The 14,931-nt window shown below is 36.3% G+C and overlaps 1 protein-coding gene across 7 annotated transcripts in view; it reads right to left on the bottom strand.

Moving 5' to 3' along the window:
- DST (dystonin) overlaps positions 1-14,931 on the bottom strand; it is a 296,486-nt gene that overhangs the window by 31,020 nt on the left and 250,535 nt on the right. For all 7 annotated transcript variants that reach the window (XM_061460566.1, XM_061460567.1, XM_061460568.1 and 4 more), the window contains 9 exons: positions 12,579-12,680; positions 11,244-11,417; positions 10,266-10,421; positions 8,057-8,254; positions 7,357-7,485; positions 4,197-4,367; positions 2,803-2,958; positions 2,370-2,576; positions 505-624 (listed from right to left, as the gene is read on the bottom strand). In XM_061460566.1, the coding sequence (XP_061316550.1) occupies positions 505-624; positions 2,370-2,576; positions 2,803-2,958; positions 4,197-4,367; positions 7,357-7,485; positions 8,057-8,254; positions 10,266-10,421; positions 11,244-11,417; positions 12,579-12,680 (1,413 nt within the window). The remainder of the gene's footprint in view (positions 1-504; positions 625-2,369; positions 2,577-2,802; positions 2,959-4,196; positions 4,368-7,356; positions 7,486-8,056; positions 8,255-10,265; positions 10,422-11,243; positions 11,418-12,578; positions 12,681-14,931) is intronic.

The raw sequence follows: 14,931 nt of genomic DNA, 5'->3' as shown, positions 1-14,931 counted from the left end.
AAAGACTTCTCAGGTCTTTCCTTTTGCTCTGTTTCTGATGAAACTAAAGAGCAGTTACATTATCATTATTTGTTTGCACAGCCAAGTCAATCAGGGGGATTTTTACATTTTCATCTACAGTAGGTGGGTTTGTGGAAAGCTGGTCCTGGAATTTTGAATCCCATGAAGAAAAACTAGCTTTGCTACTAATGGTGTCACTGTACTTTCTAGATGAAAACCAGTAAATTTCTGGTTTAAGGACTGAAAAAAAACCCCTGCAATAAAACCTCTTCAGAGATTCCAAAATTTCCATGGTCCTTTATTATTATTCTGCCACAGACCAAGTACTGTGAAAAGTTTTTTTTCACTCCCCACCTGTAACACACCACCACTTAATTTTTTGCAAATAAGCACTCCACTGCAATGAGGCCACAAATCTACTTTGTTTGCTGACTGAACAACACAAGGCTGACAGGCTTACCTCCACCTCACTGGGCACTTTGCATGTCATCACTCACAACTCACCTTATGCTGTGCGAGCTGCATCTTTATTTTGTCAGGGTCATTTGCAATTTCAAGATCTGAGTCCAAAGATTTCTCTGACTCTTCCAGCCACTCCATAAGTTTGTGCCAGGCTTCATGGAACTGCAGGGAAGTGAGATTTGCATGGAATTTAAAATTCACTGGTTCATAAAATAGCCTGAAAACGTTAAACCCCAACCAGTTCTCTACAGGCCAACCAAGTATTTGGCAGACTTTGGAAAGATTTGGTGTACTTTTTCTCCCTGGTCTCTCAAACAGGACTAGCCCAACCACATGCCCACTGGACTTAGCCTCCCTTCTCCCAGGTGAATTAGCAACCTTTAAAGCACATGACCTACATACACAGTACGTATCTTTCAGAAACATAGTGGTAACTTCTGTTGATGCCTTGCTTATTTAGCTTCCTATATTCTTAGTAATGAATTGTAAATACAACAAGAATGGGGATTAGCTATTGCCTACATGGGACAACATATCGGCATGTCCCATAATAGTAGTAAAACACTAGGGAAAACTCCTGTCTGGATGAATGCCCAAGATTTTCCCTGGGACACACATAAATGCTCTCATTATATCAAATGCTATCTTGATGGGCAAGGAACATATTCTTGATCTTCCTTCCTGTCTAAAGAAAAAGAGTGCTTCAGGGAAGGAAACAGGGAAAGACTAAAGATTCAGCCAGCTTTCACAAAGTGGCATCCCTCTGGGATTCAATTTTTCTAAGCTGGTTGTTTCTCTGTCTCTTTTGAAGATTCTTCTTGCCTAGGATGCCTACAGATGAAAGCACAGAAACTAGTTCAGAAATCTTTCAAGGCTCCTGGACCCTGTTGTTTAAGGGCTGTGGCTCAGGCCTTGACATCTGTATCCTTCAGTACTCCTTCCCTGCTCTGCAGAGATAGGTGTCATCCTAAATTAGCAACTTATTGTATTCAGCTCTGTAAATGAATATAGAGATGAAATCCATCTCATTGCAGAACTCCTGTGTGTGTGAATCCACAAGAGAAACTGCTGGAAAACAAATATCCTTTGATTGGCTTATAGGCTAATTTATTGCTCAGAGTAGTTCTTACCCTATGAGCTGAGTGGTGGTAGCAGTAAACATGGCTATGTGGTTTGGCTGTGAACACTACCAAATCTTGAATAGTCATGTTCACTTGAACAAAAAGAAGCTAGAACTTCCTATTGATAGTTAAACAAATTATACTCCTCTCACACATCCTGCATCTTATCATTTTTGTTCCTCAGTGAGGGGAACTTGAATCTAACAAAAAAACATGAATGTTCCCTGGTGAGGAAAACAGTATGAAAATAAAAAACAAAAAAGAAACCCGCCCAAACCCCAACAACTTTCTAGATTTTTAAGAAAATAAATGGAGATATCTTACCACACAGAAAATATTGGTCTAGTAACTAACATAGGAGATTGAGGAAGTGATGAGCATCAATTGGAGCACAAGACAAACCCAAAAGAAAAACATTAAGGGATACTCCCACAGATTACTTAAAAGGGGGTCATCACAGTCTTTAAAATATAAGGGGTTGATTGTGAAACTTCTTTTTGAGAATAGATGGCATTAATATACATCTGGAAGCCATAATGTAACTTTCTTCTTTCAGACTATACTGTACTGCAGACAGAAGTCACCGCTTGGGTTGAAAATGTCACTTTCGCCTCCCAAATGAAGTGCTCTATGATTGAATCACAGAAATTGCTCCACTAACTCAACACTGTCTGTTACACTAAACTCAAGACTTACTTGAAAGTGCTTTAAGGCACCATAGTCTTCAAGTCTGGATGTAATTACAGCTAAGTTCAAAGAAGTGTACAACAGCTGTTGTCCAATTACCTGTTTGGCTCTTTTCCTTGCATCATCCAAAGCTCTTCCCCTTTCAACTAAGCGTTGAACTACTTTTTCCCATCGACTCTGTACACTAATCAGCAGATTCTTAATAAGGACAACATCCTGTTTCTGGCTGAAATATTTCAAGTGGGTTCCAGTTTTGTCCAGCTCTATGATCTGATCTCGATGAGAATTCACTTCTGTGGCAAAAACCTTGGAAAAAAGGGAGGAAATTACTCTCAATATTATGTTGCTCAAGCACTGGGTAAACAGTGAAAAAAAACAGTCTGATAAAAGTATGACATAGCAACAAAGACTACAAAATCCAATTCTAAACAAATGTTTCTTCGAGTGCCGGTATTACAGGGTTCATTTGGACATTGTTGAAGTATCTACACAAAGTGGGAGAAAAATATTACAAATCTGTTTCTTTACATACCTTGTGTTCATCAATTTGAAACAGGACAGTGTCCAAGATAAGACTTGGCCGAGAAGCTGCAGTTAGAGTTTGCTCAGCCTGAGTAAGCCAATTGATGAAATCTTGAAGTGAGTTGTGGAACTCCATTGCTAAACTGAGGGCTTCTTCCAGTTTGGTCTGTAAAGATAGATCATACTTTAATAGCAGTTGATATTGTGCAGAGCTTCAGCAAAGTAAACCATTTTAGTTCCGCATTTTGGAGTAAACCATTTTAGTTTAGCATTTTAAAACATTTTTCCAACTCAAAGTTTCCGAGTTCTAAACTAACAGCCTACATTTGAGCATATTAAAGGAGAGAGATAAAAGAATAACAGCAAAATTATGCATGATAGATGAACAGAAAATACAGCACCTAGTATCAAGATAAAATTTTCCACATTAGAATATTGCATCTTCTACTACTTAACAGGACATACAGATTTACCAATTTCAAACCAAAACCAGTAGAACAAAGAACAAGTTTGCCTACACCACTTCTTTCTAATGAAGTCCAACTGCCATTTAGGTTGCCTGAATTTTGAATACAGAATTTCTATTGATCGTGAGACAGCAGTCAGTGATTTTCAAACAACTGCACTGCTGGCATAGCTGAGCACTATAACCTTACAGCTTCCTGCAAGAAGGTGCTCATATTGGGTGTTAATTAGTTTGATGTTCTTACATTATACAGTTACCTTAAGAGACACCGGCATTCTTACATTAAAATAAGACTGTATTAAAATCAGGACTGTACAGAGAGTAACCCTGTCTGTAATTATTGATATTCTTCATTGTTTGATTGAGGTAGAACAAATGGACTATAGTTCGTGAAGGAATGAAAGCAAAATGAAATGAATAATAAGAAAACGTGTGTTGCATATCGGTGAAATCATACCATTGATCTATGTTAGAACAGAAGGCAGTCACTCGAAGTACATGGCAAAAGGCCAAGCATTTGGGAAATTTAAGAAAAAACAAATGGATAAAAGCTAGGTAAATTAATGCGGCAATTCTGTACTGAGAAGGAGAGAAATCTGAATGATCAAATAATTTTATTCACTTTCTCCTGTCTACGATTACTGTAATAAAAACCAGAAAAGCCCTGAGCATTATCAGTATCATTTAACATATTTCTACAGAACATATGGAACAGACTTGTGCCATTCTCAAACATCCTCCCCTCAAATTATAGATAATCATCTTCCTCAGTCCCATTTTTCCCCAGCACTCTCTAAATATACCACTGCATTTTGCATAACAGTCTCTACAACTGAATTTAAGCTTAAAGATCAAGCAAGTATGTATGCATAACACACTGAACATAACATTCGTACATACATGATTTACACTTCAATTTTTTTTGTAAAAACACATACTTTTCTTTCACTGAGCTTTGTTTGTACTGATTCCCATTTTTCTTTTAAGTTATTTATGTCCTGCTCAACGTTTGTTTCAGCAGACTCTGGGCATCTTGCGAGCATCTGCTGGCCTTTCTGCATTAGACACTTATATGTCTCTTCTTTGGCTTCAAAGGCAGCACAAAGTTCCTAAATAAAGCAAGCACCAAAAGGTAAGTCAGGTAGAAACTCAATACTCTTTACAAATGCTAGTATAACATTTATTCCTCCCTCAACATTTCAGGCGTATTATTAAGACTAATAAAGGAAATATATGTAATTCATAAAAAGCCAAATGAGCAAAGACGGGGCTTGTTTCTTCAGGAAATGAGAACTTGTATTTTCTGTCAGATGTTTTCTCTGAGATCCAAAGCTTGGCAAAGAAAGTACTATGCGCTTATTGCACAAGATTTGCTACAATTTGGTTGGTTTAAAGCCCATCTGAAACACAAAAAGCATCTCCATTATATAGTGCACTGAAAGCCCAGACCTATTCAATACACCTTCAAAAGTGGGTGGGACAACCTGGGGGGGCTGCTTTATTGTACATTGTCTCTTTTGTTTCCTACCTTCCTTCATTCACCAGGGAAGAGCACTGAAGACATTTTACACATACAAAGAATAATGGTAACAACTGTTTTACTTGCTAACTATTCTACTAATGACTCTTTTTTAACCATGTAAAAAATGAGGTGTATTGCATTCCTATGATTCAGAAGGCTATGTTCAATATTTGTAACAGACCATACTAAATGTGGTAATGAAGCTGCTGCAGACTCCAAAATGAGGAACACCTTCCAGAGGATGAGCAGTAAGTGGCTTGCAAATAGGAGGAAAAAGCTTTTTCCTCTGATTCCCAGGACAAGAGCCCAAACCCAACATTTTCTTTAGGTTAAGAGAGAACTGTACGTAGGGTTGTACCTGATCACAGAGAAGGGCAAAACAAAGCAGGAAGCAGGTTCAGCTATGAGCTGAGATTTTAACAGCCTTTTGCTTTCTTTCTGAGGACTATGAACAGTGGTGTCATCTAGCCTGCTTCCTCCCAAACTCCCTACAGAATTTCTGGTTTCCATAACTCCCCAGAGCATCTTATTTTACTGCAGCACAAGAACCCCTCAAAAGTAAACATAAGGAGCACAGCACAGGTCAGACATAGCAAGGAGTGTGCGGCAGGACTGGCCCCAAACACTGTGTCTGGACTCAGCCTAAGTCAGGGGCTCATCACAGTGATTATATCTGCAGTATAGTCACACTCTTAACAGGGCAGAAACAAAGTTCTTTTTAAAGGAGGAACTAAAAAAAATTGTTGTAAGAAAAAGAGCTTAGAACATCAGCACTAAGAGCCAAAGTACTCTCTTTTTAAGCCCCTTTCCTGCTGGTGTCCTGTAATGTCTCCTCATATCTTTTGTTTTCCTGGAGTTGCCTTAGCTAGAAATGCTGCTCAATCCCAACTCCATTTGTGAACTGATTATGGTTGAGTGCTCTTTTATTCTTATCTGAAGAAACAGACTTTATAACTCAAGAAGATGGCTCATAACATTATTTCCAGTGAGAATCAAATCTCGCTCAAAATAAACATATTTCAAATTACAGTGCAAAACTTTCTTCTTCAGTTTCATGTCACAAATTAACATGGTTTATATCACTTAGGAGCAAGTTTAAATGTGGAACTCATGGTAAGTAGCACTCAAGATGACAAGTGGCTTCAACATTTCAGTTGCCACAAAACAAAAAACAGGGAAAGGGAGAGGGGGAGAGAGAATTTGCACAGATGCACTGGGCTTTAAGTAACTGAAATACTGAAATCAAGCTGTATTTTTTAAGGGTTATATATATTAAAGGATGGGAATTTCATGCCTGCAGTTATATAATAGTAACAATCTTTGAAATGTACATGTACAGTTAGGAAATGATTGTACACATGAAGTACATATTACTGGGACACATTTTATATTTGTTCCAACTATAACACTACATTCAGTTTAAAGATTCCTTAACTAATCTATCTGTAAGAATAAGTATAGAAAATCTATGTATTAGAAGAATGTACCAAAGCAAACCCTGACATTTTCCAGGCAATTTTTTTTGCCTTAATCTGACTTTTAGTCCAGGATAAAAAAGACAAAATGAGAAGGACTGGAGGGGTTCAAAAGTTCAAGGTTATTTCTGTGGTGTCTTTCATAACTGATTTTAAAACTTTAAATTAATTTCCTTCTCAAAAATAGTTATTGGTAAATTTTGGAGGAAGAAAAAAAAAACAAAACAGAAGAGAAAACGAGTGCCCTACATTAGTGGGCAAGGATTTTCAGCATCGTTCCAAAATAAATCTGATTTTTAAAGCTTTGACAATGCAGCATTCTAATGGAAATGGTGTCAGGCGTATTCCAGTTCAAGGACAGTTCAGTAAATATCATTTGTTATATCTGAGCCAGGAGGTCAGGAGTTTAGATCACTTGGTTTGAGTTTACATCCTGGCCTAACAGCACAGCATGATCTTACATGAATGGAACACTATAAAACACCTTCCTCTGAGGTAAGATATCAAGTTTAAGTGTCTTTTTTTAAGCCCTATGGTTCTGTATGGCAGAGAACTCCATAGAATGTTTCTTAAAGAGAAAGAAAGGGCAGGAAGGGAATAACTCAGGCATCTTGATCAACTTGCCATTTCTAAAGCCGAGTGTTTATATGAGTCCTTATTACATTTTGCTAATGATGACTTTAATGTCAGCTTTGGTTAGACTGAGAATAAAGGATCGAGTCTCTTAATTCAAAGCCCAATGAATGTGAACCACTTTTAGATTCATCTTCATACCTTAGAAAAGTATAAATGTAGTTATGAGGACAGAAGGAAAAGAATAAGAATTACTGAAAAATTTATAAACATTTCTGTTTTTCTTTCTAAGAATAAAGATGGAAAAATTCTTTTTTTTCTGTCTCCACACTATTAATGGCTCAGCTTTGGGCATCTCCCAAGCAGCTACTTTTCCTACACTGAAAATAACAGTGTTGTTTTGAAGGCTATTAAAAATTTTTAGGACATTGTGATATATAGAACATGCTCTGTGTTTATCATAAACACTCTTGAAAGATAGTTAGTCCTGAAATGCAATTTGCAAAACATTCTAATACTGATACTTACCATATGGGTATTAAGCTGCTCTCTTGCTGTTTCTGGTAAACCTCCAACAGGTTTTGATGCCAACAGCTGACGTTCTGTGTCTGTCAGCCATTGCTGCATATCTTCAACTTCACCATGGAAACCTTGGGCCTAAATTACACCACACCATTTTAGACCTTACTTATCATTTTAGACCTTACTTAAATGTTCTCCATTCTAATACCAGCTCAGGTGCAGAAGTATACTGGCAACAGATTTAACCAGATATTTGCAATAACCAAAGGAAATTAAATAAACCAAAGAAAACAAAAAAAACCCAAAACCCACCAAACAAAAAGAAACAAAATAAACCAAAACCTAAAGAAAAAGACAACCCAAAATTTAAACTAACTCAATCCAATCTAATAGATAAAAACAAAAACAAACCCCATGGAAATCTTGAAAGCAGGCAAAATGAACAACTCTGAGATCAACCTTTTCCCTGAATAATATACCTATACAGGAATTTCACCCTTTAAAAATATGTAGGCCAAAAGCTGAAATCTTGATTCAGCAATACAAGCTGTGGGGAAGATACAGCTGCATTGAAACTTTCTTCAAATTCAGGAGGGTCTGCATTATGGTTTTGATTTAGGCCAACTTCTAATACATTTATCTCTGTATTTAATGTAAAAAGACACTTTTCCTGACTTATCTCTTTATTTGATCATTTCCTTTTCACCTGGATCAAGGCACTGTCCAGCTGCTGTTTCCTTTGTTCTGTTTTTTCCAACAAGTTTTGCCAGCGCTGATTCAGAAGTTCCAGCTTGCTCCGTAAATTACTTGCTTCTTCAACGGCACTTGATTCTATCAAGTCATTTCCTGCTTTCTTAACTGCCTCCACTGTAGACTGATGAGCTAAAACATCATTTTGTAGTACCTACGATTGTAACAGAGCATGTAAGACTGGCCATGTTGATAAATTATTGAATGAAAGCAACCACAGTGACTGAGCTAGTCTTTATCCAGTGACAAGACAACAGTTTAACATCAGCACAGGTTATTAGGAAATTAAAGTTAATAACTAAGGTCTCTTCAATCAAAAGCCGCAACAGACCTTTCTGCAATACTACATTTTATTTTTAGATCTTGTCAAAAACTATATATTATAAAAGAATATATTCTAATAATATATATTTCTGAAATAATGAAAAGTTTTTAGTACTGCTAGTGAAGAATTATTTCTTCACTTTCCTTAATTTGCTATATACTTTTATTGAATAGGATTTTTCTTTGGTTTTGAGGGTAAGGTGTAAAAGAGTTACATATAGCAGTGCCAACTACTTGTTTGAAAAGAGAAAATTAGAGAAAGAGGGACAAGAATACTATGTGCCTACCATGCCATACTGTGACAAAAAAAAAAAAGAGAATATGCAAAATGTTTGGGAAGAGAATGGTAAACTCCATCCAAGAAACTCAAGTTTATGACTGTTGTCTTCCATGGGACAGGTTCAAACTTACCTCCCACAAAATGCTGGCATAGAGAAAAAAATACAAAGCTAAACACAAAGGAACTTTAGAATAAACTATACAGAGAACTTGATGAAACATGAAGTCACAAGTAGCCTATGTATACAAAATTCACATCATATTTGCTTTAATTCTTCTAAGTAAGGCACTGTAAGATACTTGTTATTTTCTGAACAGGTAAAAAAAAAAAAGGGATATTCAGAGAAACAGATTCATTTTACCCCTTCCTTCCTGCTGAGGCTCACTAAGAACAAGGTCTATTCTTTCCCAAGTTATTCAAGAAATGGATGTTTTTACAGCCTACCATAGCAGGATGCACTTCTGTGTGAACTTTTTAACCTATAAACTCTGTTTTATGAAAAGGAAGCAGATTAGTTCACGTGTTTGCTGAACTCCTTCAGCATAGACATAAATGACACTTGGATGCTTCTTCAGTAGTAAGACACTTCCATTGAATAAGAATATAAAAGATTCATAGAGCAGAATCTAGGCCTGTAACTTTTTTTCTTTTTTTTAGGGTCCTGTTTCTAACATTAGTCATATAGAGCACGTAGATATCACACTGGGCTCAAATTCCAGCTGATCACACAAAGGGCTTCAGAAGCTGCCATTAAAATGCACAATGAAAATACCTTAATTATCTGTGTATTATCAATTTTAATCATTCTCTCTAAATCCAAAATGGATTCTGAATACTCTTCACATCATATACAGGCCAAATATCACACGGCAGATTTAAAAGAAAGGAGAGTATTAATGAGATGACATTGAAATCTTCAGTCCTAGAAAGAATACATTGTCATGAACAGCACAGAGTCACATAGAGGTAGTGAAATTCTCTTGCTCTCGGGAGATATTCTTCAAAATAAAGGCACAATAGAAGCATTCTTCTGTGGGCTCCAAAGTCACAATAAAGTTTGCCAGGACTTTGGAAGTACTGTTAAGTCATGTTAAGTTGGATTCAATTGAGATACAATTTTCCAAAATTGAGAACAACAGATCTCTATTTTCTTAGAAAGAACAAAGAAAAAAGGATGTGAAACAGTCACGTGCATTTTGTGAGACCTGGCTTTAACAGAACTAATCAAGTTGTTTATTGATTCAGCGAGAGTAGTAGCTTCAATAACTTTTGAGTTCTCTGGGTCAGATGAAGATGAATTAATTAATGCAGAGACTAGGGTGAGCTGCTCTTTCTTTGGCTAAAACCTATGTCACTTGCATGGCATATGCAAGGAATGAAAGAATACGGAGGAGTAAGAGGAAAGATTTCAGTTATTCCTAGCCTGCGCTTTAGCTATAATCTGCATCTTGAAAATCTCTATTAGAGAATTGTTTATCAAGTGTTAAATTTTACTACAAGACTCACCATTAAGATAAATATCAAAAGAACATTTCAGTTAATATTCATTACAATTACATACATGATGTTTGGCAAGTTCAATTTCAATGGCCTTGGGGTCTCCACCCACAGGTTTCTGTTCATTCAGCAAGTCTTCTGTATGTGTTAGCCATGTCAGTAACTCATCCAGGGCATGCTGGAACTGCCCCAAGGCTAACAAGGCACCTTCCAGCTTGTGCTACAGTAAAAATAAAATTAACAATAAAATGGTTTCACAATGCTATTGAATTGGCTTATATTACCATTAGTCACTGTAATCCAGAGCAGAGTACATGCATATGATAGCATAAAACCTGGGAGAAACAGTTATCCAAAACAAGCAACTGCTTTACAGTTAGAGCTGAGTTAGCAATTCCCCTGTAAAGCTTACATTCCAGGCTTAAATTCCTGACGCTCATAGAACCCATGTAACCAGAGCCAAGTTAAGTTTGAAGGTTCTCTTGTCAGAGATATGACAGTAGTTTTTCATTGCTGAAAACATAATTCCAATATAAATGCAATCTGGTGCATAATCTTTTAAAAACCTTTTCTTTGTTGTGAAATGATTCTGTTTATTAAAAATCATACACCTCAGAGCACTGCATCTTTAAATCTCTCTTTCGTTTCTATAATTTAAGGAAAGAGCACTGAAACAGTTTAATACTAAGTTGTTGGTTTGTTATTTTTTTTCCAAAGTGCTCAGTTCAGCTGCTAATATTACTTCTACACATATAAGCATGTTTTCAACTGCTACTTAAGATGTCACCAAATAACCAAAATAGAATAATAATGATTTGACATGGCACTGCTGACAGAGGAAGTAACAAAATTACTGCTAAGGGTTTAAAAACCATAAAACCAACTCAATAAATTGCAAAATTCAAATTCTATGACATATAGTTCTGTAATTTCCAAGCAAAAAGTAATAATTGTGTAAATTGATAAAAACATCATCTATAATAAAAAGCTTTTCTCAAAAATCTAAGTCACGAATAAAGCACCCATGTTCAAGTTTATTTACCTGTCTGCTTATAATTTTTTCTTCTAGGCTGTCCCACAATAGTTTAAGCTCTGAGAGAGGGTCTTGAACAGTGTGCTTGTCACTCTCCTCTGTTACCTTCTTCAGCAATAGTTCTGCCTGATGGTTCAGCCTTTCCATTTCAATCTGCTGCTGATAAGCTTCTGTCTTAAATTGCTATGGCAATAGAAAAAGAATACAAATAGATATATCACAAGTAATGATCTTTTTAAATACAGCATAGTACAGCAATATTTGCACTATTTATGCATCACTGCCAACTTTCATAAATCTGGGGGGTTGTTTTCCAGGGTCAAAATGCTTCTGGTAAACCAGACAGTCCCAGATAACGGAAAATATGCAACAATGTCTTACTATTCTAGCACTTACTGCTAGCTATGACCTGAGCATGATATTTTTTCCCAACAGGAAAGTATTCTCTAGTGATCTCCCTGGTCTTTAAACAGAACATATCTTCAGTAAGTTCTAGCTCTTGTGCTTGTGATAATATACTCTAAACTTTAAACAGAATTATTTTTCAGAAGAGCTGAAAGCAATTTTTCTTTAGTAGGACACCCTCTTGTATGCGCAATTTGGGCAGCAGTCTGAATACAACTAGCAAATGTGTGTTCTTCTGAACTATGTGAGATTGTGGTTCACTTGAAGTTACATCATAATACAGACAGATTAAACAACCTGCCCATAGCCAAAAAAAAAAGAAGTACCAGTGAGCAACAAAACCAAGGACATTCCTGATCATTATCTACCCTTTTATTTTATTTTTTTTTATATACAGCATAATAGCCTACCAATGTCAGGAGCACACTCGGTCACAGATCCATACAGACAGGTTTCTAATATAGACTGAAACTTCTATTTTTGCCTTACTCATGTATTGGGAATGTTGTGATCTCTGTAAGCATTTAGACAGAAGCCTATAATGGCAGAAATGAAGCTTTGGAGACTTTCTCTCAGAGCCTCAAGAAAGCTGTTCATGGCAGAAATCAGAAAACATAAAGGTCATAGCAAAATAACCCTGCACACAATAACCTTAGAGCCTTTAAAAGAGAATGAATGCTGTTACTAGTATTTCTGGGCTATCAGAACATATTCATAAAGTAAAAAGTGGTCTCAACAAAATTTGGAAGAGATTTTAAAATTAAACAGATTTGTAAAGGAATAGTTTGCAAATACATGTTATTTGAAATTTTCCTACAGATTCTTTTCACTAGATATTGAAAATTACTTTGGACTCTTGAAAAATACAGAAGAATACTGAATAACACAGGAAAATGCAGACAGATAAAAATATATGTGAAATAAGTTACTCGTTCATACCTTAAGCTCCTCAGTTTGCTGCTTCACTGTCTCTAGATCTGTTCCAACTGGGGACATGGATGCTAACTTGCTGCCAGCAATGTCTACCCAGTCAAATATTGCCTGAAAATCACAGTATGAAATTCAAGTGTGAGCAGAGAAATAGTCATGTTTAAAAGTTTTATTAAGTGAATTTCAGGGTTTTTTTTACTCCAGAGAAAAATACTTCTGTACTCTTTGAAAGAAAACAGTTCTCTTCAGAAAACCTAGGTTTCTTCGTAATACAATGGATCAAATATTAACAAAAGTATTTCATGTAGTGGTTACAAGAACGTACATGCTGCAAGACTGAGTTTCTATTAGCAGAAATATTCTGCCAGTACTATTTATGCTGTGTGGCAATCTACTTCTTGAGTAAACCCAGCAATTTTTACGAATAGCCTGAAAGGTAAATACAAGACAAACTCTATTGCGTATTCCTTTGGGGAGAAAACAGAAGACAGTAGCTGAGTGGTAACGCACTTCAAATGACAATTACAAACTTCTTTTGAAAGACAGTGCTTCGAGCAACCTGATCTAGTGTAAGGTGTCCCTGCGCATGGCAGAGGTGTTGGAATTGTGTGATCATGAAGATCCCTTCCAACCCAAACCATTCTGTGGTTTTGTGATGATGTGCAAGCAACATGGAACACAACCCCATTCATTACATACTATGTAGTAAAGGTCCGTGGTGAATCTCCATAGGATAAAAGGGCTTGACTGAATCTCCACAGGATAATGCAGTTATAACTTTAAAAAACACACGAAGCCTCCCCAGTTCTGAGGCTTTGTAGATACTTCTTTTGCTCCTGATATAATGCAAAACCACCTCAAGAATACTCGCAGAATAAGAACAGCTTATCAACCTGGGTAATTGCATAAGTGAAGAAACACCTCTGCTAGCCCCTTTTCCTCCTGCTTGTTATCTGTAATTCATTACAGAGGAAAGCTTAGGACAGCTTGCCCGAGCTGCCTACTGCTTCACAGCTCCCCGAGAAAAGCAGAACTACCCTCAACATGCTCAACAGGAGGAGGCAGCTGCAGCTAACAATCTGCCCATGATACTCTTCATGTCTACTGAAATAAGCATAAGAAGGCACTCAAATACAGTTCTTTCACAAACTTTGTAGAATGAATGATGTACAGCCACAGGAACTACAAAGCACTTAAACCAATGTCAGTGCTCCTAATGTAACCCTACAAGTCAACCTCCATGCAGTCTGAACATAGAAGAACTTGGAGAAAAATACATAGTGAGGGTGCACTGTAAAGTAGGCATGCTGTCTTACTATTAAGGAGTATTCTGCTGCTTGAGCTGCACTGAACAGAAAAGCAACTGCCCTCAGTGTCATGTGAAACTAATTTTGAAGATTTAATGAAGCAAGAAAGCCAATCATTCCACCAAGCAAAAAACAGGTTTTGCAAAATCTGACCATGTTTGGAAACTTTTCAAACATTTCAATCTTCTAGCCACTCAGTGACAAAAGAGGCTTGCCACTCAGCCAAAATGTACAAAGAACATGCAAAAAAACCCCACCCAGCACATAGAGGGAAAAGATCATATAATTTTAGAATAGTTTTGGTTGGAGCGGAACTTTGAAGGTCATCATGTCCCATCCCTTTGCTTTTTTTTTTCTTGGTGGTGGTGTTTTTTGTTTGGGTTTTTTTTGAAACTTTGTCAATTGTAGGACGTACAATGTACAAGGTATCTTAAAAAATTGCTGGAAAACTTACCTACAGATTTAAAAAGCAAATAATCTTTTAAAGGATCATGACAGGATAAATTATACTGAGAATTGGTATAATAGAAGAATTAGTATAATGGTCCAGCAACATTATGTTAATAATATTTTTTGCTTAAAATATTAAAACTTAAATATTTGACTTATTTAAAAGGTGGAATAAAACTGAAGTCCTTTGACTGTCCTACACAGAAATAAAATAGCAGCAAGGAAGTCTACGGACTATTCTCTTTCTTTCAGATCATGTAACTGTGTCACAACTTCAACTCACCTACCATATGAAGTACTATCACAAGAAAATATGAGCAGGATTACATGAATGTGTATTCTCAAAAAATCTCTGCTCTTATCAATAAACAAGAGGACATTAATCTTGAATTTAAATACAGTGCAATGTATGAACTACATGAAGAAAACAATGCAATGGATTTATTCTTTAGTGCAAAAAAAAAAAAAACCCAACCCAAAACAAAAAAAAAAACACCAACCCTGAGAAAAATTTGCTTATGAAGAAAACAGTCACTATAATCAGAGTGATGTATCACTTGTCACTTACCAAATCACATGGCATTTTTTATTACAACCATGTTATC

Source organism: Pezoporus flaviventris, unplaced genomic scaffold (assembly GCF_033815535.1).
Source record: "Pezoporus flaviventris isolate CSIRO_AGI_PZ_B2104156 unplaced genomic scaffold, CSIRO_AGI_Pfla_v1 ptg000031l, whole genome shotgun sequence".
Classification (NCBI taxonomy): Eukaryota; Metazoa; Chordata; class Aves; order Psittaciformes; family Psittacidae; genus Pezoporus; species Pezoporus flaviventris.
This window is presented reverse-complemented; position numbering and strand designations above follow the sequence as displayed.